General features: G+C 41.9%; 1 protein-coding gene across 2 annotated transcripts in view; it reads right to left on the bottom strand.

The window, feature by feature from the left end:
• PRKG1 (protein kinase cGMP-dependent 1) overlaps positions 1-26,650 on the bottom strand; it is a 395,197-nt gene that overhangs the window by 325,560 nt on the left and 42,987 nt on the right. For both annotated transcript variants that reach the window (XM_090144719.1, XM_031602529.2), the window contains exon 2: positions 17,204-17,370. In XM_090144719.1, coding sequence (XP_090000845.1) covers positions 17,204-17,370 — 167 coding nt within the window. The remainder of the gene's footprint in view (positions 1-17,203; positions 17,371-26,650) is intronic.

Raw genomic sequence — 26,650 nt, 5'->3', positions numbered from 1 at the left:
CTTGTCATATTGAAGTGATTTAAGATAGCTTTGGAGGCTTTGGGTTTTGTTTTGTGGCTGTTTTTTGGTCTTCTTTATGGAGTGGGGGTATGTATTTTGGGTTTTTGTTTGTTTCTTTAAGATCAAAAGATGGATAAATTGCAAGGAGGTTCTAAAATGCTCTGTTCTAAAATGCTCTGCCTTTACATGCAGACAGCATTGTGTTACCATCCAAACAGCCACATCTCTCCATCCCAAGCAGAACGCGAGGCTTAGGGACAGTAGGCTGGTGTGTTTCACTGATGCAACAGCAAGTTAAATGAAAGCCCACATTACTGAACGTGTAGCCATGACAATGACTCCATTATGAAGGATTTTCACTTGGAGAGTCCCTCCAGTGGAACTTGCTGCATTAAGTCCTATTTTTTGGAAATGGAATGGAAGACAAGATATGAGATCTTACTGTTCTTCAGCAAATGGCCTTTAAATTTGAAAGACAAAGTTGTAATCCCAATACAATTTTTTCTTTTTTCTTCTTTAGAAAAAAGAATGGCACGAACCACTTCTGTCCAACAGAATATCGGAAGTCTTATTTTATGTCATTAACACGGACTTCAAATGAACAGAAAAATGGTTTAATAATTACCATGTATAGCAGGCATTTTAATACACACCAAACTTCAGAAGTTAGACAGAAATTTATTAGCTGTGCACAAGCCTGTGTACCTTTCCTATTAAGTGAGACAAACTATTCCTTTAGATTCCTCCTTTGTACTGATGAGCTAACCTCCTAAATCCCAACTGATCACCCAACAAGGCACACAACTGTACAGCAATTCAAACCAAGCGACTCCTTTTGGCAAGTGAAAACAAACACCTTTTGCTTAGGCAGTTTCTTAAACCACAATGCCAACATTTTCTCATGAAGATTTGTGGCTTGGCTATTATTTTAGCTCTCAAAATATTCCAACTCTTCTTCCCTAGAGCCTGTTCAAACACAAAGCAATGTCTGCTGCTAGAGCCATGGAGGCACTGCCAATGGGGTGGCCCTGAGGTGCATCCCTTCCCACGGCCAACTGCAAACTGGGGGAAACTGATGGTTGCAGCTTACTCCAATCCACTTTTTTGTTTCCTTCATGCCCTCCTCAGACACTGCAGCTGGCATGCAGGCTCAGAGCCCATTCTCCATGGGGACAAAGTCACCAGCGGCTATTAAGTGCTTCTATTGCTTTGTGCACAGCCTGTATTTTCATATCTTGCTATACACAGATGATCCCTCGCTTCCCGGTTCCTTCCTATTTTGTTTCACTGCATCATTACTCATCCACAGAGCTGTGGCAGCTGATGGGTAGAAATTCTCTTGGTACAGTGAGAACTCAACTGGCAGAAGCAGCTCCCCAGACTCCATACTAGAGGGACTTTCAGCCTTCTTCAACATGGACTGGAGGATAAAGCACTCAGCTTCTCTGTTCAGATGAGGGTTTTCACAGACAAGAGCTCCAGCTGTCCTTTCCCAAAGAACAGAACCAGCCAGGAGAAAGCTGAAGCACACTGCTGGAACGGTCATCCTCTTTTGTTAACAACCTGAGAATCAAACAGAAGCCTTGTATTCTCCCTATATCAAAGAAGAAGAGAAAAGCAGTGTTCTTGTGATTGGAAGCATTGGAGAGGAGCTGAGTTGCATCTCACAAAAACACTGTAAAATCACCATTTTTTACATAACAGAGTGGGTGCAAACTCACCTATTCACAGAGCAGATGGGTGTTATGCACTCAAAACACAGCAAGTTAATTCTGGTTGGCCTGTAAAGCTGATAAAAGCCATGGTCTTCTGAGAAGCAGCACTCCCTTCACTAGAAAGAGACAGCTGCCAACTGAACTACTGAAGCTAACACAGAGCAGCAAGGAACTATTTTAGAAAATCAGCTCAGTCTTCTTTTCTTTATTCGAAGTCTGCTTTAACTTCATGACATGGATGACTTCAACATCTCCAGGAAAACCAGGCTGTTTTCAAAGTTTTCAGTTTTCTGACTGTATGACAGAATGATGTCAGAAATCAAAGCAGTGTAAAGAGAGCCAACAGTAATATTTCAGCACATCAGCAATCATCTGTCATCAGATTGCTAATATTTTTCCTCATCGTGCCCTGATACTAGGCTCAGATGTTGAACAGTTATATCTGTGGCTGCTTCCAGCCAATTCTGGTCGTGTTTGTTTGGTAATCACTAGGCTTCCTAAGGAGGATGGGAAGGAAATAGGGGGAAAATGTTGGTAACATGCTTCTTTCTAAAGAAACGTAATAGTTATCGAGACATTCCTCCAAATGAAGCTAGTCCACATATCCAAGCATCCCTCTCCCTACCACACTTTGAGCTGTACAGTACCTTTCTGATACAACATCAGCACTACAGAGATTCAACACGAGGACACGCCGAGCCTTACGCCACACAGCAGCGATGCCTGAGGTTCAGTCTTCAGAGTTCACTGTCAGCAACTGTGCCCAGCTTACACGTACAAAAACTATTTATATACCTGTCAAATTAAGTAAAACTCAATCCGGGATCTTAAAAATATAAAAACTGGAAAAAAATAGAAAAAATAAAAGGTGGCTTCTGAGGCTGCAGAATCCAAAGTGGAAGGGAGCCTGCTCCCTGCTCACAAGACTTAGTGGAGCAAGCAGTGCTGAGCTGGGTTGGCAAAGCAGGTGACCTCAAAACATGCTTTGCAAAACTGCTCATTACTGTTAACCAGCAAGCATATTACTTCTCCACTAATACAAGATGCAAGATGCTTTCAGCATTTGCATGCTACAGTTGTGCCTTTTTTAGCCTGCCCTGGTATATGTAATGAAGTTTTCCTTTCTGTGACCATTTTTAAATCACTAGCACAGCTTTGAATAGGTGTTTTTATCTTATTTCTATATAGTGAGAGAGGTTTCTGGTGTGAAACCATTAACTTCAATCCACAAAGCTGCTCACTAACTGACAGCAGAACTGAAATATGCTCTGTTTACCACAACATAGCAGCAAAAATAAAAGCACAATGACCCCACACCTGAAGCACAATTGCATGTCCCCCCACCAGCTTATTGAGAAACTGGCTGCCTTCTTCCACTGCTATTCCAACAAGGGAACACATCTCCATACTCTGACATTTGTCACCAAAGATGCTGCAGCTTCCAAAGGGGACAGGATGGTAATTAAGGAAAAGTCATTTGCTAATCGAGTAACAGCCTGTATCTAATTCAGTTCACGGCAGCACACCTTGGAACAGTTCTGTTCCCAGACAGTCAGATTAAATTGATTTGCAAATTTTTTCCGGGCCTGACTTCATATGAGAAATGCACATACTGCACACTTCTTTGTTTTTGTACACAACCCTTTGTACTAATGGGATTATTTCGGTGGATTTACAATGGCACATTCACAGTTTTCTTTATTTCTGCCTAAGTGTCTCATAACCCTTATTAACAGCTTCAGGATGTAACTCTCTGCCTTTCCCAGTGGCACTCTGAAAATCCCACAATGGGCTGTTAAGGACGTGAGACAAAATCCCCTACGCAAGGAAAGAGGTGAGACCCTGTTCTGCACTTACTTTAGAGGGAGATTTCTTTGGGTTTAGGAAAATATACAAGTTTCTGGAAGAGCGTGCAGGTGAAGGTGTGCTGCATTCACTGAGGATCAGGTCTGCAAGGTCAGAGGGGAAATCCCTTCTCACCAACAGCTCTATAAAATGACATTTCAGGGAGCAACATCCCAAACAACTTTAGCTGAAAATAACCAGGTCTCTGGTAGGGCTTGAAGAAAAAGTAACGCTGATATGACAGCCACGATGCCCAAACACCACACAGATGTCTGCAGCAAACTTTTATACGTGAGGATTCTTTCTGCTTCTTACGGAGCTCTTCAAAATCATTAATTTGTAATATTAGAGTGATTTCTATTTTCAGATCAGAGCAATTCTTCGCTCAGATATTCCACAGTTTGACAGTTGATCTGCATAATATTGTGAATAAGGAGTACAACACATCTCAAGGCAGTGAAGCAAGCCTTCAGTACCTTGCTCTTCTACATGCTGCAATACAAGATTTATGGAAAAGGCCTCCTGAATGCCAATCTGAGCTCACAGCTGTTTGAAAACTAGAACTCTGTATTTAAGACATATCATCCTTGTAACTTACCAAGGGTTAATAAAAGCCCAGTGAGAACTGTTAACCCACAGACTGTTTAGACTTAAGTCTCCTAGGTTACAGCATTTATGTTGTTGCTTCATTTCTTACTGACCCTGATCAGCATTGAAAAATCATCTCAGAAAGTCCCTGTATAAATACTGTGTTCTGCTCCACGTTTATTCCCATTCGTATTTTCTTCCTGTGAGCATTTGATTTATTTCTTTACTTATTCTAGCTTTGGCATAACCTTTCATCCTCCTTCATTTTATTTGCCTTACTTGAGGACAAGACATTAAGAGGAATGCTGATCTTACTGATCACCTACCAGTGGTACAACACAGCACCAGATCTCTGCAGCTTGGAGACAGCAACTCACTGACAGACAGGACTTTGCTATCACACAAGGACCTGGCTCCAAATGCAAAAGTACCTTAATTGCAGTTTGGGGAAACAAGAAAAAAAAAAATTGCAATTTCATCCTAAAATATCTAAGAAGAAATAGAGTGGTAAGCAGCTTTACACTACTTCAAGAAGATTAGTCAGATTTTTTTTAGTTCTTGGAGATAACAGAGTGAACAAAAAGCACACTGAAAAACGACTGATGGAAAATCAAGGCTCAAAAAAAGAGCAGATAACCTGCAGCCCTAGCAATCAACCTTCAGGTAACAACTGCTACCACCCGCTGAGGAAAGCACACCTGCCTTAGCGATGGCAGAACATGGATCCCAAGGATGCTGCTGTAGCACAACTCCCAGCCACTTTCCTCCAAGCCAAGGGGCTCTGACCATCCATCCTCCAGCTCAGAGCCCATCACACACAGCTGAAAGCCTGAAAGGACACCAGCAACACTTTCCCTAATGGGTAATCACAGAGTCATAGAAAGGTTTGAGTTGGAAGGGATACTTAAAGGCCATATAGTCCAAATCCCCTGCAGTGAACAGGGATATTCACAGCTAGATCAGGTTGCTCACAGCCCTGTCCAGGCTGATCTTGAATGTCTCCAGTGATGGAGCATCCACCATCTCTCTGTGCAATCCATGCCAGTGCTTCAATACCCTTACCATAAAATACTTCTTTGTTATATTCAATCTAAATCTCCCCTCTTTTAGTTTGAAACTATTTTCCCTGGCCCTATCAGACAGACCATACTAAAGAGTTTTTCCCCTTCTTTCTTACAGCCCCCCCATGTAGCCTCCAGAGGATCCTTCCAACTTCAGTCAGTCTGTGTTTCTGCAGTGCTCCCTGGCTGTGCAGCAGAGGGGCACTCAGCCCCCTTTGCCTACATTCCCCAGCAAAGCTCTGCCCAGATGTCCATCCTGAGCATGGTGGAGAAAGCACAGCGTGTCCCCCAGCAGCCACTCTCTCCTTCCCAGTAGGCTTGCAAAGTGACCCCTTTGCTTGTTGAAAGACATTTATTTTGCAGAGGTAAGATGGAAAATTCAGATTACCACTAACGCTTAATGGGCAAAGTAACAAGGGAATCTGCTGGGACATCTCAGCACTCTCCAGTGCTTCAGTCTATCCAACCATCACCAAAAGCACCTAAGAAAATGCAAATGTTTGAATTCCCTCATGCTCTGTTCAAACAACAGAGCACAAGGCTAGGAAATAAATTATCCTCCGAGCAGCACTTATGAGCAAGGTTAGTCCTGCAGTGCTAAATATTTCCAACCAAACGGGGTCTGTGAAAAAGGTTTGTTTTTACCAAGAAGGAAAACAACATACCACAGATAGCTGACAATTGATAACAAGTGGGAGCTGCTGATGAAAAGCAGAAAATAAACTTCCTCTCTTTTCATTCATCACGCAGCCATGAGGTTCCAGCTGCTCCGTCCAGATGAACATTACCAAGGACACCACCTTCTCTTATCTCATACTGACTGGGAATAAACACATTCCTGGGTAAAAAAATCTTCCATGGATTTAGTCCAGTCCTAATTTCAACACAGGAAACCAGTGCTTACAGGAGACCCCTGGAGATAACTATCATTTGGGGGCATGCTGACTGCCCAGCAATAACTGAAGAATGTCCACCTTGTAGATTACTCCAACCTCCATGATCCATAGGACTCTTTTCCCAGGGCTGCCTGTGCCAAAATTCTCAAATTCTTCACCCCTTCACAGGGTAAAGGCAGAAAGGCTTTACCACAGAACGTTCCTTATTTCCCACTGAAGATCTTTTATGGGTATTACAGTTTGGCTTTGCTTTTCCAATGGAAATAGCTGCCACAAGAGGACATGGCAAGGAACACAATTTTTTGGCAGTAAGGTTTCACCTGCTTATGAATGCAGGCCTTTCTGAAGCTCCCAGATCCCTCCATCCTTCCCTGAGCAATGACAGAATTGGAAAGATGTGATGAAGAACAAGCAGCAACACCACATACAATTAGCTGGGAGAAACCTGTAAAGCTATACATCATTACCAGCAAAGAATACCCCAATCCAGCCAGAAAAGAACTTCACATTCCCTCCTCCTTCAAGATAAGAGCAGCTTCTATCATTTCAGCAGTGATAAGCAGTCCCCTGTGGATCTCTGCTGGATGGATGCAACTGCATAACTACGCCGGGATTATTGCTTTTCCAGATCTGCATCATCTCAAACCTCAGCTGCTGTTTTTACTTTTTAATATGAGGAAGCCTACCCACAGCCATTTCATACTCTAGTCGTTTCACAAAATATCTGTTTTCAGTCAGAAGTGAGAGGTTATAAAAGTGTTTAGCAAAAGGATGGCAAGCATCTTGTTTTTATTCGTTTTTCGATCTTAAATTCCTATGTATTCAGATGGCATTTAATTATAATCTCTGTCTGGATGTGCAACGAATAGCAGCTGCTGGGAAACATTGTAATCTCCATTATTTTAAAAGAATACAGTGCAAAATATAAATCTTTTAGCTATCAAAACATCAGATCGGTTCCCTAAGAACAAAATCCTCCATTTTCCCCAAGACAAGGGGAGGTCTCAAGTTTGAGACCAGGACCAACACATTAAATCAAAAGAAAAACAAGGGAACTAAAAGCTTCTCCTTCTGCTCCATTCAACCAATCCATAAAGAGGTGCTTTCCAATCTTGTACCCAAGTCCCTGGGTTTCTATAGAGCAGCAGTCCCTTTCTTTCCCAATTTCCTTGTTTGTATCCTCTTATTTCCTACAGCGTATTTAAAGGAAAACACCTTACAAGGTAGGGATGACCTGATTTTCCAGCTTCCAAGAAGTCTCTCTCCTTTCCCAAACTGTTGTGAGCCCCCTTTGTACCCAGAGCAGTAAGAAACAGCACAGGACTATCAGGTTGATTATTTTTTGGGGGTGGATCAACTTTCAGAGTAAACAGGCATTTCAAAATGAATCAAACCTAACAGAAGAGAACATTTTGCCTCTAATGTTCCTTTAACAATAGTTTAGGTTGCCAACACTGGAGCCTTTCTATCGGCATACACAGTCTAAATTATACAGCCGTGTATTTTAATGGGCAGAAACAAAGGTCAAAACCCAGGCACTTTCATGTGTACTATTCCAATGAAAAGTCCTTTTATTTTACATTTCAGTTGTGGGAGTTTCAGTAAAAGGGAATCATGGAACAGTGGAGGAGACAAATACATTTGTGCCTCCCTTTTCGGCTGCTATTAATAAAATGAATGGGGCTTTATCTAACCAATTTATTTTGTAAATAAAACCCTGCTTCAGGACAAAAGCAGCCTTTGCATAACCACCGAGAATGCGGAGAAATGGAAAAATAGATAGCCCTTCAACAACTATGATCTAATGTGAGGAGAAAACATCGGCAATCATTTTGTTAAATTAATTTTTATTTCTTAAGAGGTTACACCTATGTATTTGTTGCCTGAAAAGGAGAAACGAGCGCTTAGCGATGAGCCAGGCTGTATGAATACGAATGCACTTACAGAACAATATATCTACTTGATAAACTCTGAATACTCCTCCCCAGCAATAAAGACTGCAGCTTTTGCTGAGTTCACTCCAGCCTTGTTCAGTACTACGCTGCACACTACCCTGGGAACTTCATTTGTAGTCTTCCCAGAATCTAACGAGGAGCAAAGCAGCAGGAACAGTAAATAACCACGTACATGAGCGGGTCACCAAAAAAGCTGGACATTCCTTTTTAAAACAGAAATATTTTCAGGTCATCTTGACACTAGAACTTCGAAAGCATTGCTTAAGAGCCTGCCAGCTGCTCACTGCTGAATCCAAAGGCGAAGCTCATGCTGACAGCATGACTTGAATGAGGACAGACACGTCAGACTTGGGTGCTTGGCAGCGTTCACATAAAGGCATTAAAACACTGTGCAGTCCTTCTTATCCACCGACCAGTGTTTGTCAGTACCTTGAGACACAGGAAATGGTTTTATTATTATTATCACATAGCCATCAGGAAGCGATGGATAGGTCTGAAGTCATTAGCTCCCAGATTTGATTGCATCTCCTCCTCTCCTGCTACCAAATGCAGATTTAGCCTAATCACAGGTTAAGTTTTGACTACTAGGAAGAAATCACTTAATCAAATAGCACCCTTTGAATTTAAGTGCAAACTCATGCCATAACTTCACACAAATTAAATAGGGTTAGGGGTTTTGTTCATTCTTTATGAGGAGGTCAGTATATAACCTGCAGCTTGCCTGTGCTGATATCTCTGCTCACCCCATGCAGCACCTTAGTCAAGCAGTGGAGCAGCTGTGAGGCACCAGTCACAGCACTGCACTGCTCCTGTCTGAGCTGCAGTTCTGCTCTGCAAGCTTGGGTTCTAACACCTCTGAGATTTATTCAGACTTTCTTTCCTAAGTCCTGGCTCAGGTGACAATGAGTGTCCCCAAGGTCTTTACAAAACGCTGTAATCTTTCCTTCTACAAAGCCTGGTTTGCTCCAATTCAGCAATATTGCTAACAAAGTTGACCAGTTTCATGCAAGCTCTTATTAAGATGCATACTAACTTGCAACTTTGTTGGAGACAGGGTAAAAGAGAGCATCTCCTGCAGCCCTCTGCTGCAGCATTCCAGTACTTTGTTTATATATCCCTATTGCTCATCCTTTAAACACAGTCAGTCTTGCAGCCTTAACATAATTATTTTATACAAGCTGTATCTAATGATGAGCACAATCACTGCCCACAAAACACCACCTCTGTGACAGTCATAATTTCATATTCTGTTTGACCTCATGAATGTTTCATCAAATAAGCACAAGAAAGACTTCTGTCTGTCCAATACAGAATAAGTAACTACATTCAGGAGAGTCAGACACTGTAAAAATAAAGAAACTGGATGATAAAGGTGTTGCAGTTACTTTTGTATGTACTATGTATGAAAACAGAAATGCACAACAATCCCATTTCTCTAAGAGACCAGCCATGCACAAGGCTCTAACACAGTAAGTTCTCCACATTCAATATATCCTATCCTGGAGGACTGCTAGAAACAACTTCTAAGTTGGTATATTAATTTGGAAAAATACAAGAACGAACCTTTGCACTGGTGCTCACACAGACTGGGCTACAAGAGTGCAAAACCAAGCCATAGCAATGCAGCATCCATGCCAAAGCCTGCACTTCATCTACTTGTATAAAAAGACTTGGTGATAATTAGTTGTGGATTTTTTAACTAATAAATATGCTTTGTTTTGACTTCTGGGGAAAGAAAAAGGAAAATAAATGAATCAAATTTCATGACGAATTGTAATAACTCCAACTGGAAGCAGTTGGAACAACATTCAATTTCAGTAAGAAATCCTCAGAAGTTAACAAACAGGTTTTTGCATCATTGGTGACATATTTTCTACTTTTATAATGCCCAGAAACCTATCAGGATGCACGAAGCCCCTACTGAAATGCTGAAGCAAATCTTTGTTTGAGACGCAGACTGACACAGCATCCATGCAAGTGCTTCTCTGACTCAGTGCTTAAGTTAAGGTGACTTTTTGAGAGCTTCAAATTTTCACACTGCATCCATAAAAAGCATGCCTCAGTCTGGGGCATGATGGTATTATGGGTCAACAGTACAAGTGCAGTTGCTAAACAATGTCAAAACCAACAGAACTGTTCCCTTATAAAGTGAGCAGGACTCAAAGTATTACCAAGATGTTTTGCAGACATTCAGGCCAAATGATAAAAGTCTCAAAAACATCAACTGACTGATAGAAACAGGCCTGATTTCCAAGGGAGGTGGAGTGAACTCCATAGATATCCCAACTGAGCGTGCAATGACAGTGAGGCACTTGGACAATCCTAAGATCTCAGCTCTTCACTCCTCTGTCCTACAGACTCCTCGCCAGGACTTTGCACTTGAAAGGATGAAGCATGAGATGTGAACACACACAATGATAGAACATCTAAAGAAACTTTGCTGGCAACTACCCCTGCCCCTTGGATCCATATTTAAATTCACACTGTAAGGAGCTTTAGGAATACTCTTTTAAAGCATCTGCATTGCCCAAGGGATGGTCTTCAAGTTTTGCAATAACACTAGTTCTGTGAAAGGCCATTATTCAATTGAAGGCTTCTGAGATGCCTTACATGCCTGGAATGATAAGTGTTATCTCTGCCTCTGCTGCATCCAAAAGGTCCTCATACAGCTTGCTCTGCAGTGAGGTGATCTTAAGAGTGAAGACAGCAGTCCTTGACAATTTCTTAAACTTGGAATGCCTTACAAAAAGATCCTGTCCTGATATCTAGTGGTGTCAGGCTAGTGGACTGGATTTAAAGACAAACAGGGATGGGGGTATGAAAATTTCCCAAAGGAAAGAGAGCCACTAAACCATCTATTTCCTTGGGAAACAGACTTATTTCATGGGAACCCACAAAGGTTGCAGTATGACACTGAGGAGCAGCTTCTCAGATCACATGAAAAACCGTGATCTGACTCTACAACATGATGAAGAAAAAAAGGCAGAAAACATTAAGTAGATGAGCAGAAAAAGAAACTGATGCCACAGTTGGTTTTTACACAGCTAATGGAAAGTACTGTGAGAGGTTGCTTCTGCAGAGACTACGATTTTGTTGGCATGCAACAAAAAATCCCACTTTGTCACAAATACCTAATTGACTTCTTCCCACACAGTGTCCCTTATGGGCACCGAGTAAATGTTCTCCAACTTCAAGAGCCATCCAACATCTGTGCTAGGAGATGTTATTTTTTGCTGTTTGCTTGGAAAGGCAGATCCAACCCCTTGAGAAGGGGTTTCCAGGCTCAGGCAGAGCCTAAAACACTCATAGTGAAAGGCAATGTAAGTTTTAAATGCAGAAATGCCTCAGTTGTGTACAGTTTTCTTGGAGATGAACGATGACCACCATCACTGTTGGAGAACACCAGCAGAGCCAGAAGTTTGCACGCTGAGGCTTGGTGACAGCAATAGTAGCAGGCCATTATAAAGTAAGGGACCTCTTGCAAACACAATGTACAATAACACAAAAATAAGTGTGGTGAAGGTCAAAAGATACGCTGCACTGAAGTGACTGCATTATTGCTCCCACTCTGCACTTGTACTTGGGAACAAATCACAGAGCCTCCTTAAATCTAAAACTCATCTCTGTTCTCCATCTCCCTCTCCTTTAGAAAAAACAGCCCTACCAAATCCTCTGAGAAGGAACTAACTCAGAAGACCCTAGGGCTAGAAGAGCAATTATGTCCTATTAAATCAGATTCTTACTGAAAATAGTCCATAAAAAGAGACAAAAGAGGGGGCAGAGAGAGGGTGACACAAAGCCAGACTGAATGCAGTATTTGTGCAAGATCATATAGAAGCCAAGAGCCTGCAGTGATTATTCTCCAGTTAAAAACAAACAAACCAAACAAACAAACAAAAAATGTAACTGCACAGCTGCCAAAAGCAAACAGGAGAGAAAAGGTTGATGTGCTCCAGCACACCTTCAGGAAGGAGAATGAAGATAAGGACTCCGGCCAACAGAACGATGATAAAACCTTATAGTGTCACAAAAGTTAGGCAAATGCTATGATAACCTCCAGGCAGCATCAAGCTGATATCTTAGGGAAGACAGGCAGTATCTATAAGCCTCTTTTGGTTTTGATTCATTAGCAGAAATCCCAACAGACTGAGGAGCTGCTTTGAGATCCTGAGGATCTCACCTGAACAGCTCTGCTGGGACATTTCCTGCAACGTCCTGCATCCCTATCTGTAGTTCACATGGCCACAGTGACAGGCCTCATCTTCCTCTGCAAACTCTGAGCTCGATATCCTTGCAAATCCTGCACTTTCTAGGAATATGTTCCTTCCCAAGACTTCTCTGATGTCCCAAACCCCACCCCCCATGGGAAGTCATAATTAGATGTTTCATCACTTTGGAGAAGCTTCTATGAAGAGTAAGCAAGGAACAAAGTCTCCCAAAGGAGAATCCTCTTGACTGAAGATGAAAATAAAATGAAATTCAAGGAGATTTAAGAGGAAAAACTATTAAAATAAGGGCTGAGGAAAGTGTAGACTGTTTCTCAATATGGGCTCTTCTCAAAGCTGCTTCTTCCCTTTCCATACGTCCAGCACCGGGAGCCTAACAGGTGTTGGTGGAGCTGTTTCCCTCAGCTCAGCTTCTGGAGTTTTAATGCAACCTCAATATTTATCTGCAGAAGAACAAAGAGCCAAGGAGGATGCTACTGCACACAGCAAACACAAAACCATAAGCTACAAAACAATCATTTCAAGTACTTTAGGTCCCCTCCACTCCACTCACAGTGTTATTCCTTCCATTTTTCAAGGGAATATAAACCAACATAAAAGAAGGACTCCTTACACCTGTTAATATACTTTCTAAAAAATATCAGAATGTCTGTTTATAGTGGCATGACTGTTATTCACATGAGAGCCTAAAACTTGTACAGTGTCACCTGATTTATCTGCAGCTCTGCTGACATATTTTCCTTTCATAATGCAGCCATCAAATGTGACATCTTGCAGCTGACAGGTTCAGACAGAGAGGGAGCAAAAGAGGAAACATTTGGTTTCAGATGTGGGATATCACATTTATCCTCATTAGTGAGAGGTAACACCCACGCATAACTCAAAGCTGTCAACATGGTACAGATCTAGATGCATCTCTCAGAAAGAGACCTTTCTAGGTTTTCAAATTCTTAAGTAATTTCTGAAAAGTTTTAGAAATGTAATTCCCCAAAAAAGGCTTTAAGTCAATCAAATCAAACCTCCAAAACCAGAGCTTGGAGAACTTTTGTTTTCTTCTTAACCTTAAAACAAACTGGGGGTGGCAAACTGATTCTAGAGGCAGAATACAGTTGACCAACAGAGATAATCCTGTTTTCACTCCGAAAGAAACCTCAATTTTAAGACAAAAACCTGATGAGGCACTAATAAGAAAGGCAGTATTTTTGGTAAGCTTATTTTATCCTCAAGATTGCCTGACTTGCAGTCAGAGTGCCAGCAGAGACTAGTCCATATGCATAAGCCAAGCATCACTCATCCCTCTTTTCACTCCCAGCTTCAACAGCCCGAAGGCATGCTTTTGCTGTAGGTGGTCAGAGCTCCTTTCTCCAAGAATCTCAGCCCCTAATAAATACTTGCTTATATCACAACTAATTTTCACCTTCACACACGGCTACAAGACAACTTTTTGGGTGCTGCAGGAGAAATGGGGGCCATTGGCCTTTTGTGAGCTGGACCCCGTGCGCCTCCATGCAGCAAGGCTGTCCCAGGGGAGTGCAACCTTGGAGGGTTCTCTAACAAGCATGACTCTCCCAGTTTCCAATATCCTCCCATCTTCCCATGCTGTGTTTCACTTCTCCCTGCTCAGCTTTGAATTCTGATATATGGGAATACATGGAAGACTTTCTCCTTGTGCTGTCAGTAACTTCAGTCTTTTTTCTAGCTTCACTCTATCAAACAGCTCGTCATCTCTGGAGTACAATCAGTTTGTACAAGCACTCCTGAAAATAAAAAGAAACACAAGGAGGGCAGGAAATCTGATGCAAGGTAAAAAATAATAGGACACAGAACACAGTTTTTACTCGCTCATCGCATGCATGAGAGCACAAAACCAGAGTGGAAAGAATCAAACCTGCCAACGTGGGCAAACACATGAATAAGAAATGACAGCTCACCCAAACCTGGTATTGGACAGCAGTGATTGGATCAAAGACAGAATGGAAAAGCAGTCAAGACTTTCCTGACCTTTCACTGAGCTACAATGGCCATTTTCACCCCAGAAAGACAGCAATGCCAGAATTACTTTCAGAAAGCATAATCAAGCCATAGTAAGGAAGGAAGAGTTTGGGGCTCATCATTATTCAGCCTTCTAAGGCTCACCAAGCACAGCAAGCGTCACATAAGTAAGTATCTTAACATCCAGGATAAAGAACCCAAGTATTCAGAGATCATAATTATCGTAGAGACTGCAGGTCTAATAGGGTTTATGAAGATAAGTGAAAATTTAAAATGGAGACTACTGCTGCTTCACAGTGATCAGCGAATGCAGAAAGCAACAATGAAAGTGATGGATGTTTTCAAATCCATCTTACTTAAATCATTATTAATTAGTCTAAGGAAACATCGCCCATATATAACCCAGACTTCTGGTAAGAGGCTCTATCTAAATGTTGAATCGTAAATTAGAAATTTGCATGATAGTATTGGTTATCAAACGCTCAACATGACTAATTTGTATTCATATTCATCACAAGCAAGGAAGGAAAGAGGAATACGTCGAAACATTTGCAATGCTGATGCACTTTTTGAGAAAATAAAAAAATCACTCTCTAATATTCATCAAGATAGGATTTTTTTTTTTCAGAAGAACTCTATGAAGAATAAAGTTTATAGACGATTGGTTGTAGGTTTTTTGCTTGTATGAATAGCTGAAAGGACATAGTGATAAGCCAGAAAGAGCAAATGAGCCCACAGTAACAACCATAACCCAAGACATTTGATAACATCATCTCTCATTTCCATTACTTCATCATCACTCATTACATTACTTCTAAACACAGACTCTAAACTCTCCATAATTTTGTTTGTGAAGCATTATACATATTTACATAGCTATCTAAGTAATCTTAAATTAAATCACAAGACCAACCAAACACTGGGGGTGAGCCAATCCTGCCCTCACACAGAGACCTTCCAGAAGAGCAGGAATAAGCTGAAGAGCCCAAAAGCCATGAGGTTGTCTTTGACATACAGTTGTTTTAAAAGATGAGAGTCAAGGGACGGAGTCTGGAGCAATAATTAGAAACACCTTGTAAATTCAGGAAAGCCACAGTAATGGTACAACATCAGATACAGCAAATAAAGGCCACCTGAGTCGCAAGCCGTGTTCAGTGCTTCAAACAACAGTGGGAAGAGGTCTGCCCACAAATCCCCCCAGAATTCCTCTCCAAAGGATGCAACAGCTCTGCACAGGAGATAAGTGCACCCTGCTGTTACAAGGTTTGGATGGAGCACATCATCCAAACCCAGTCACACAGCAGAAATACGCCTCCAACATGGTGGCACTTGGGAAACAGAGTTGTGTGATATGAAAACTTCACTATTTTACCAAAAAAAACAAAAGAGAAAAAAAAAAGAAGAAAAAAAAAACACCGCTTTAAAACAGTTTGATACTGGTGCTAAGACAAATCTTGCACCTCAATAAAATGGTTTCTGTATTCAAAATGCGAGACTGAAAAACCTACACCTTTCCATGTAATGCTGGGGTGGGCATATATTTGCTTTGGAATCTCCCACTAACTACTTCATAATGCAAAATGCCATTTGAATGTGGAAAATATATAAATATTAAAAGCTGGAGGACTTAAAGCTGTGCCATGAGAAAGGATTTAACCTTAAAAGGGCAGAACCTTAAAGCTGTTTTGGGAAACTAGTGAAGAATATTTGCAACTATACAGCATTAAGAGTTTGGCAGGAAACCATGTTTAAAGGATGGCTTACTGCCTCGAAAATATTTTTGTTTAAAGGACAATTTAAGAAATTAATTTGTGCATGTGGAAATACACAGAAACACACAAGTTATACATAATCTGGAGTTTTCTCATATTTGCTCAAAAGACAGAGACAAGCAGGAAACCTTTGTTCTCCTTGGGTATTATCTGGACAAAATACTTGCATGTCTACTTCTTCCTAAAGGGTACCAAGAGATTTTGTAAGCATCTGTCTATGTGTACTGTATCAAATCAAGCTGGGAACTCGTTTGTTGTTGCATTAACTCAATTAAAACAGCCACATTTATCTCAGAACTCACTATTAGACACTAGCCAAATAGATAGGTGGACATTGAAGTAGGTGGACATCAGGTTTGATCAAGCCTAGTAACTCCTACAGATGAAACACAAACTTCCTATAAAAAAAATATACCTATATTAAATATGCCCAATTCAACAGGCATAAAGAACGTGGAAAGAATAAGACACAAAATGCAAATAGCTGACATTCTGGAACAGCAGAGTGCTGACAACACCCATCCAGCTACGAGACTCTCAGAAACCTGATGGCTCCCAAAAGCAGAACATCCACTGCTGCATTCACATCTCACCAAGAAGATAAAACCCTGCCACGACACACACTGTGACAAATCAGACATGCTAAACTGCAGATGCTACACTCATTTTGTGCACAGGGCAGAAAAATACCATTTTCTATTATGAAACACATTGCTTCTGCAGAGATGTCCATGTACTTTATCAACATGCAAAAGCTCATTCTCACAACAGTCTATAAGGTAGCAAACTATTACCACAGTCTCCTCCTTTTATAGCCACTTTCCATTTCCGTAGCACCACCATTTCTGTTAAGCCAATCATTGATATAGCAAAGCTATAGGTATTGCCTCAAAGCCCAGGAACTATATTTAGTGGTGGCTTATTCCAACAGTGCTGGGTTAAGAGCTTTAACCCTCTTTCTTTATATAGGGAGGCACACAAATCCAGCACGGAATTTTCCAAGCAAAAGTAGTTCACAAAAGTTCTTCGACAACCATATTTAGAAAATGTCTTTAGTCTCTATCTGCAAAATGATTTTTCCCATGAAATGAAGTTTTCATCTCCATGTACGTTGGAAAATAAAGGAAAAAGATATCAGCTTTTGAAACCATACCTTCCATGACATACACCAGGGAACCCACATCTCCCTCCTTGATGATGCAGCTGTCTTTGCCATACTCCACAGGATACATACAATCCACAATCTCCTGGATCTGAGACAGCTCCAGATTCTTCATGAAGTCATTGTCAAGGATAGCTTCCTTTATTAGCTCCTTGGACCTGCAGGATAGAAAAAAAAAAAAAGCATGGTTCAGCCAAACATCTATCCACCAAGCTCAATAACAAGACATGAAGTCTGGGACAACCACACAGTGCCTCAGCGACTATTTCTTCCCACATTTTTCCCTAAAAATGTGATAGAACCAGAGAAGATGAATAAAAAAATTAACTCGCAATGATTTTTGTAAATAATTTTAGATACAGTTTTGTGATGAAAATAGATCTCATGCAATTACAAGATCCCTTTTTAGCTACATCAGTAATAACGCTGAAGAATAACAGAGCTACCCAAAATATCTTCCATATACAAAAGTGAAAGGAAATACAAACAAGAAGTCCAAGGATTTACTGCATAGTTTATCATATTCCTATTAAATCACACAAACTGGAGAATACAAGAGTGTGTGATACTGCAGCGATTCCCTGAGTATTAATCAAATTCCAACCACCATGAATCCCAGCAGAGGAGGAACCACTGTTAAACATCACCAATTCACTGCTTTGACGACTGACAGGAAAATTCAAAAGCTTTATTAGCACTCACAAAATGAGACGCTCGATTCTGGCTGGGCATGCAATGGGTTTAACAGCCTGAAGTTCTAAACTGTGCAAGGTTTGGAAAGGAAGCGGTTGTTTCTGACAGCACAGCTGAAGCCTGCAATCTGACTGTGCCCACCACAATATGACATTTTGCAAGACCTCCTAGAGCAACTCATGGGAAGGAACAAGTGAGGATGCTACATCTAGGTCCAGACAAAGCTAGAGTCCCCAAAGGCACCCACTTCTCTGAAATGCTCTACTTCACATGAGAGGCCATTGGCACTGATGTACCGAAGCACTGGATGCAAAGTAGACTGGACTTCAAGCACTGTCTGCAAGAAGGAATGGACTGCTCCAGAAACCATGATCTTGAGAAATTTAGTTTAACTTCACATGCTATCATTCTAATTCTTTGTACAAGCAAATGAAAACCACCGGGAAGAAAACTAAATCCGCGTTGTTCTTTCATTGCTTTCAGTAGCGTAGAAGCTGATAATTTTAAGGTTGGTTGTAAGGCAGATAACTCGCTTTCCTTATTTGTTCCACATAGTACAGCAAGAGCAGACTTTCTACGCCGTGCCTTGACGGCTCTTTTGGTCTCAGCCACCCCCACAGGTCCCCATAAGCCTCATAACAAAGACACTAATTACTAGCATTACTCAAACAGCACGCTGAAAAAGAAAGCGTAATAAAAGCTTTCACGGTAGTCATATCAGCCAGCATTCCAATTCCAGCCATTTGTTCCATTGCAAGGCTCAAAATGACTGTCTCCCCGATAAAATAAAGTCAGCCTTCCATGAGGGGTGCTTAGAAAAACAGCCACAAGAGATGCAAGGAATTCAGACATGGGTATGTCGGACCTCCCTGTTAATTTAGGGCCCAAAGAAAGAAGCAACGCTGTTCTTGTAGGAATCAAAGATAACAAAGGATTTGAAAGGATCTGGGAAGCCTGGTCAAATAGTAGCAAAGGGGCAGCAGAAGGGCTAAGAAAATCTGCTGCAAATCCATTCTGGGGAGAAGCAGCAAAATATGTGCAAGATGAACAAAGGTTTGGAATTTGTGAGCTTAACAGTATTCTGAGGAAAGCCTCAGAGTAGCTCTAACCAACAGATTCATGGCATCAAGAGCTTTTTCTCTTCAACATACATAGGTTGCTCCAAAAGTAATGCCTACTTATTTCCATGGAAACGACAACAGATATAAAGAGCAAAATAACACTCTTTGAGAGAGCAAATTGTCAGCTACAGAGCACTATTTCTCAACATCATCACCACCATTAGCTGTGCATTTTCACCATTAATGAACACAAGCCTGCATGCTGTGCTCATAGAAATCTGCACCAACAGAGGTGGCCCGCTGCTTCATGCTGTTATGATGGCATGGCTGTTGCTAAGAAAATGTTGCCTACACAGCCCATCTTTTCCAAACAGATGGAAGTTACAAAGTGCCAAATCCAGACTACATGGTGGATGTGGTAGGGCAGTTCAGCCAAGATTAGCAACTTGTTGCATGGTCTTCAATCTGGTATGAGATCTAGCATTATCACACTGCAGGAGAAAGGTTGACTTCTTCTCTGGTGTGGCTCTGGAAGTTTGAGCCATCAGCTTCACCAGCATTGTGATTTAGAGGTCAAAACCAATGGCTTTTCCAAGTTCTAGAAAATCCAGGAGGATCATCCCTTTCCTATACCAAAAGACAACGTATATCACTTTAGCCATCAAGGCTGTGTCTTGAACTTTTTCTTTGATGGGGAATTCACATCACCACTCTGTGAACTGCCATTTTGACTCTGGCTCATAGTAGCGACACTACATCTTGTCGTTGGTAACGATGCCATCCAGGCAACTACCACCTTCAGCCTCCTATTGGTTCAATAGGTCCTGACAAACTTGCATACAGTGTTCCTTCTGTTTCTGTGTGAGCATCTGTGGGTCCACATGCTGCAAGCTTTGTGATATTCCAACACTGCCACCACCGTTTCCAATTCCCTGAGGCTGATATTCAGCTTTTACAGTTCCGTGGTCGTAATCCACCCATTCACATGAACAGGCTGATTGTTCATGGTGTGATGTGCATGGCCATCCAGAACAGGGCACCTTGCTGTTCCCATTGCTGAAACACACCACCCACCGCCTCACTGTGCTCACACACACGTTTGTGGCTGGTCTCCATGAATATTCAGCAAGCATTGATAAATGTCAATGGGTGCCATGTCTTCCACATGGAGGAATTCACTGACACAGCTTTGCTTCACACGCACTCCTGTGTCAGGCTGCCCCTCTGCTGCCATCTGTCACGAGGCACCAACATGGAAGGGGATATTGGTGGGAAGGTTCAGCCTCTACTGCCAACATCCACCAACAGTCACCTCTGACACTGGGGGCCAACAGAATAAAACAGAAGGCATCACTTTCGAAGCAGAAATACTGGAGAAATGGAAGTTCAGAGAACCACTGAGTCATTCAAATGCTTTTAACAGCAGAAGCGTGCTAGCATTAGAAGGGAAAGCACAGGACATCAACAGCAGTTCCACCTCTCAACATCTAAGCATCTTAAAACTAAATACTGAACGTTCTGGGCAAAGCTCTATCACACTTGAACATGACCAAAATAGGTGTTACTATTTAAGGATAGTTAGTTAAAATGGGATTTCAAATACAACCAGCCCAGAGCGAGAGAAAAGCACCTCCAGCAGCCCCAGAGCAGTGCCTGTGAAGTGAACGAGCACCTCGTGATCCAAACAGCATGTTTTGAGCATATTAGCATCAAAACAAGCCACGCTCTGGAGCTAGCAAGCCACAAACCTTTTCATCTAGAAATATTCCATCCACCTCAAAAAAAAAGAAAAAGCAAAGCTTAGCTTGACGTATTTGAAAATTAGTTGATACTAAAAATACACTGTCATAGCTACAATAAGATTTACTCTATTGTTCCCTGAAAGAGAGTATTCGTCAGTCTAATAATTTAAAAAATTATTCATGCAATGCAGATTACCATTCCTGCATACTTGTGCATACAGGGCCTTCAGCAATTTCCACATTATTTTATTACACAGCTTTATTTCAATGTAATTCACAGATGAAGCTCCAGGTAAATAGATTTTTCTTCTTCTCTATTTATTTTTATACGATGTGAAACTCAAAGCATATAAATTAGCTCATAATTCCCAATTAACCCGGAACCAGTGCTTTTGTGAACCACACCATTCCTTAATCATCTCCATTACTATTACATCCACTGCAGAAGTGTTAACACACAAGTCTACCTATTGATACAAGAAAAGGTATTTTCAGTGGTCAAAAACACCTGCAAGTGGTTTAAACAAGATACAGCTGTTTCAATATCTCCTACTGTTGAAGAGCAGTTAGTCTGCATTTTTTAATTAAATTTCTGATAGAAACAACTTGCAAACAAAATAAACCTACAGAATTTATAGTGAGTGACCTTGTCTCAGGATTGGGGCACTGTGAGGAATATCTCAACTCAACTGAACAGCTCCTAATGCAGAGGGCCCTTCAGAGCAGAGAGCGAAACCATCATCTTTACTTTCCAGAAGCAGAAATCTGCAGCAATGTTTTCTGAAAAAATAATGATCAAAAGCAATGGAAAATTAAAAAATAAAAAGGGCATAATCATCTGTGATACATCCGCTCCCAAATGAGTTTAAGCCCATCATGCTAACTAATAAGGCATCAGTAGGAACAAGCTAATTGCATCCTAATTTGCAGAAGTCATGCAAAAAGCACTGTAAGAAGTTTGCTATAAATGCATTTCACCATGAAAACATTTGTGCCAGGCTGCGAGTGCCCCTCAGAAGAACAGCACACAGACGTGCATTACTTTGCACACCGCCCAGCCCCAAGCAGGGGCTGCTCCAGTCCTTCAAAGACAGCTCGCCAGTATTTCAACCTCACAGCAAAATGCATGGGAAAAATTCATCTGCAGTTTCTGTCCCGGCACAAAAGGACTCTGCACAGCTGCTGGAAAAGGTCAGTGTTAATGGTTTGCTTTATTGCAGTGGTCATAAAACGCAAAATTTATTCTAGAATGGTGCTCAAAGCCCTCCTGCTAACACCTGTTGGCAACACAAACTAATGCATGAAGGCAGAAGATACAACCTGACGTGTTGTGCAGCCCTAGACAAGACAAAAAGTTGAGGCTTCAGTGGTTGGCAATGCACACAGTGATATACCAAACCCCACAGTACAGCCTATCGTTACTCTGCCCACAATTTACATTTTACAAAGTGCAAAATTAATAGTCATCTCAGTCAGTCATTTAACTCACAGCCAAAATCCACATGCTTCGTGTTAGATAGGTACCTTTGGGCATGTAGGATCAATATCAGAACAAAAAGCTAATCTTTGTCCCAAAAGGTCTTATTTCAACATCAGAAAACTGCTTGCTGAGTGTAAGGAAAGGAAGAATTTAAGGGAAGAAGAAAAGACTGCTGCAGCATACATCCAGGAAGATTGCAGTATCAGAGAGCCCTCCTTGACCTGCACTAGACAGGCACAGCATTTGTTTGCAGGGGAGTTAGCCTTAAAGTTAAATAGAGAGCAAAGGATGGTCAAGAAAAAAGAAGTACAGAATATCCATTAGACAACGCCAACAAAGAGCATCTGGAAGCAGATCTGAATGACAGAGTGTTCACATGTACAATGCCACAGCTGCGTACCAAAACCATTTTAAACTGGAGCTCGGTGCCAGGGCTGAACCTTGCAGCAGTAAGAATGAGGAAGGATGCAGCTCCCAGCAAGGTGAGGACTTAGCATTTACTGATGGGCAGACCTGGCTCAACAGCACTGCAACCCACAGAGTCATTCTCGTTCTGTTTCTTTGCTGCTGGAAAAATGTAGTTCGAATTAAATGCAACAGATGAACAACAATTGCCTGTTTGAAATCCACACGGAGAAACGTTTAAAAGTGTTTACTTCTACAAAATGTGGCTATGGATTACAAAAAAAAAAAGAAGAAGAAGAAGAAGAAGAAGAAGAAGAAGAAGAAGAAAAGATCTTTCCAAAAGGTGCAAAGAAGAAGAAGAAAAAATCTTTCCAAAAGGTGCAAAGAAGAAGAAGAAAAGATCTTTTCAAAAGGTGCAAAGAAGAAGAAGAAAAGATCTTTCCAAAAGGTGCACACAGCTAAGTATTAGGCCTGCTCCAGCTTCCTAAAAACTACTCAGCCAAATAGAAATGCACTGCAGAAAGTATTGAACAAAACTCTGCAGAACTAACTTGTGCCTAGACAAACCTCCCTTTCATAAGGGGCATCTGTTCAAGTGCAGAGACTGCACACCTCCATAGGAACGCTCAAAGCCCATGTTCATGAGCACTTCACTGTTTCTAAGCCCCTGTTCTCACATGCTGCTCTGGAACGGGACCTCAACATCCTCCTCTTGAGTGAACAAAAGCAAGAAAACCTCTGACAGAAATCGATGTGTAAGCCTCAAGGACAGCATCACCAAGAGCAGCCAAGTCAAGTCCATTGAATAAGACGTTTTAGAAGTTCTCTTTAGAGATGCTCCTTGAGTACAAGAAAACCCACATTCTCCAAAAAAACCCAATAATGTCCGGCACAAAAGCCTTGCTGTACAATCACTGTTGCTTACTGTGTGATTATTCAATCTACGAGCAGGCTGCACATCCCACACAGCCGCCCTCGGGGAAAGGTGGCTTTGAAACGAAAGCGTTTGTGTTGTGAGGAGAATTATTTCTGACAGGTCAATTACAGAAAGGTGGAGGTCTGTCCCTGCAGTGCCCCGGGACAGCTGGCACTGCAGGCTGGCAGCGGGCACTTCTTGCATGACAGCAATGCAATAGAAATGCTAGCTGGCCGGCTTTAAAAATGCAGCCTGCAACAGGATAAATGGATCCTCTTTTAAGACTCACACACTGTGTGGCAGCACAACAGGAAAAGAAAAAACCTTTTGGTGCAGTCTCAGTCCTGCTCGACTGCAACACTGTTAATAGCTGATAACTCTGTTTGTTTTGGCTACGGACAAAGATCGCTTTAAACCTTTCTTAAAGGGAAACGTAAATATAACTCAGGAGAGCTATTCTTGTCCCATTAACTGGAAAAACAGCAGGACCCATGTTCAGGGCGGAGTAACACGGAGCCTTTACAATGCTTGCTGATGTTCATGACAGTGCTTGCCTTTCCCACCACTGTGGTGCGGCTTCAGGTCAGAAGAGAACATTTCTGGGAGGGATCTGAAGCATCCTGAGCCAAGGCCATTACTGCTTAGCTGGATGGAAGAACGTGTTCTTTGGAAGAGTACACTAAAAACAATTCAAACTGACATTTTGTTTAGAGAGGCAAACAGGCAAAGCAACCGTGCCCTGATCTAAACCTTTAAAAAAGGAAAATAAACCTCATGTTTCCATTTTGCTTGTATGTAAATATGACCTGTAGTTGCAGAACAGAGGAGCTTTGTAGAGAACGTGTTGATGAGAGAGCTCTACTTAGCACTTCCAAATATATCAGTAAAACATGCCGTTCATTTACACTGTTGCTCATTATATCATATTCTGGTATTCAACGTCTAAGAAGCAAAATCACAGAATCACAGAATGGCCAGGGTTGGAATGGACCTCAAGGATCACAAATCTCCAACCCCCTGCCACACACAGGGCCACCAACCTCCACATTTAATACCAGACCAGGCTGCCCAGGGCCCCATCCAACCTGGCCTTGAACACCTCCAGGGATGGACGGGGCATCCACAGCCTCTCTGGGCAGCTGTTCCAGCACCTCACCACTCTCTGTAAAGAACTTCCCCCTGACACCCAACCTCAATCTTCCCTCCCTCAACTTCAAACCATTTCCCCTTGCCCTGCAAATTATGTCCAAAAATAATTTAAGGAAAAGAATGTTAATTTCTCCTTGAATTTCCCTCCCTGAAAACTACTGTTAGGATGAAAATGCTGTATGCAAGGTTCTTTGGGGAAGTTTTTTTGGTTAACTCCTGTATTTAAATATATCTCACCCCACAGATCTTTACCACCCTTTTCTAGACTACTATTTCCCATCCTACAAAAACCCAGTTTTAGATACTGGAAATGTTTGGCACTGTCAGCAAGAAAATCATCTCCTCCCAACACAATTTGCTTGCTTCTGAGATGCCTGACACCTCTGAACAACTCCCACATGAGCTTCATTTTGAGAAGCCATTACCAATACCTCCCAACAGGATCGAACAGCCGCTTTATTAGATGAAGGAAGCAGCGAAACTTTGGGCAGCTTATCAGAGGTGAGCACACACAGTGAGTGAATGTCGAAGGAGTAAAGGAACAAGGTACATGCTACACACTTGGCTAAACAACGTGGTCTTTTGAGGAGTGGTGTTCTCACACATCTCTCAGTTTTGGTGCTCACATCCAGTGTAACTACGCTAGAGACTTTTCACACCAACAGAAATAGCAGAGAAAACATATGTACCCATATGCTGCAACGCCAAGGGATGCAGCAACACCCAAACTCCTCCAGCAGGGTTCAGTTTGCAAGACTGAGCCGTGGAGATCCAGGCAAAATGTCTCAAAGGTCACGGCAATGTATCTTGAAAAGAACCTCCTACTTTAAGGGCAAGAGTTTCTCCATCAATCAAACAATTATCCACATACACTTCCACTCCTGGCAGCTCCAAGCAGCAAGCTGACTGGAGGCAGGTATGAGGACTGCAGCTAAATGGCAGCTAAAACAGTTTCCCAAAGTTTATTAGCATATTTTGAGGTCTGCATGGCTTCACAGTGATAAATGAACACTTACAGAGAGAACTGCATTCAGATGCCCTGGAGAAGAAAGTCACAGATAGCTGCTGCAGAGATGGACTTCACCCTGGTGGAAAAAGCAGGAAATCTGCCAAGTGGATGATAACCTAATTTAAATAGATGCAGAAATCCAATTAGAGATCCTCTGAGCAGAGACAGCTCGCTCTCGTCTCTTGGATTAGAGGCTACAAACACATTGCAAGCTTTTCTAAATGTGCTGTTGTCCAGGCAAAATGAATGTGCTCTGCAAAAACACTTTGCTCCTCCTCAGCAGAAGAGCATCAGCAGGGAAAGCTATCACGACAGTGCAAATATACAGCTTTAGGTTTAGTATGGGGCTTCACAGAAAATGTGATTTGTGAAAAAAGAAAAAAAAGTGACAGATTTAATGCCAGTTACTGATTCACCTAACACTTCTGATGGATGGCACTGTCACCATGTAAGTTGTTTCACTGCTTCTGCTTTTCTGCTGCCTGGCAAAGTCCCTGGTTTAAATAATATAGGTGTTCAGGAGCAGAATGCAGACAAGCACTTGGAGCCTTAGTCCTTCAATAAATATCTCTAGGAATTGAAGAAGACGTATTTCTTCCTTTGTTAAGGGTCAGTAAAAGGACTGGCATTAGCAGCCACGCTTTGAGAGACAAATACTGGAAGGATGTGTGGGTTTACCTCAAGAACATCCTCACCCAGGAGCCAAGGAGCAGGCGAGTGCTGCCGCTGGAGCTGCTCTCAAAAGGTCGCTTCGGGGACACAGCAGTCCTGGTGTGGGAGCCCCATTATGCAGGCTCTGTCTAGTCTACTAATAAACCAGATTACATTCGGACAAGCACCTTTTGGCAGACAACATGAACTCTAAGGAACCAAGTCGTACAACTTCATAACGTTTAAATGGAGACAGAACAGCAGCAGGAAACTCATAGGCTGCCTAGGGAAAAGCAGCGAGGCTGGGGATCAAACCAGGAGCCAACCAACCA

This window comes from Phasianus colchicus, chromosome 8, assembly GCF_987193195.1.
Source record: "Phasianus colchicus chromosome 8, bPhaCol1.hap1.1, whole genome shotgun sequence".
Lineage (NCBI taxonomy): Eukaryota > Metazoa > Chordata > Aves > Galliformes > Phasianidae > Phasianus > Phasianus colchicus.
Note: the sequence above shows the minus strand (reverse complement) of the source record. Positions and strands in the feature narration are given on the sequence as shown.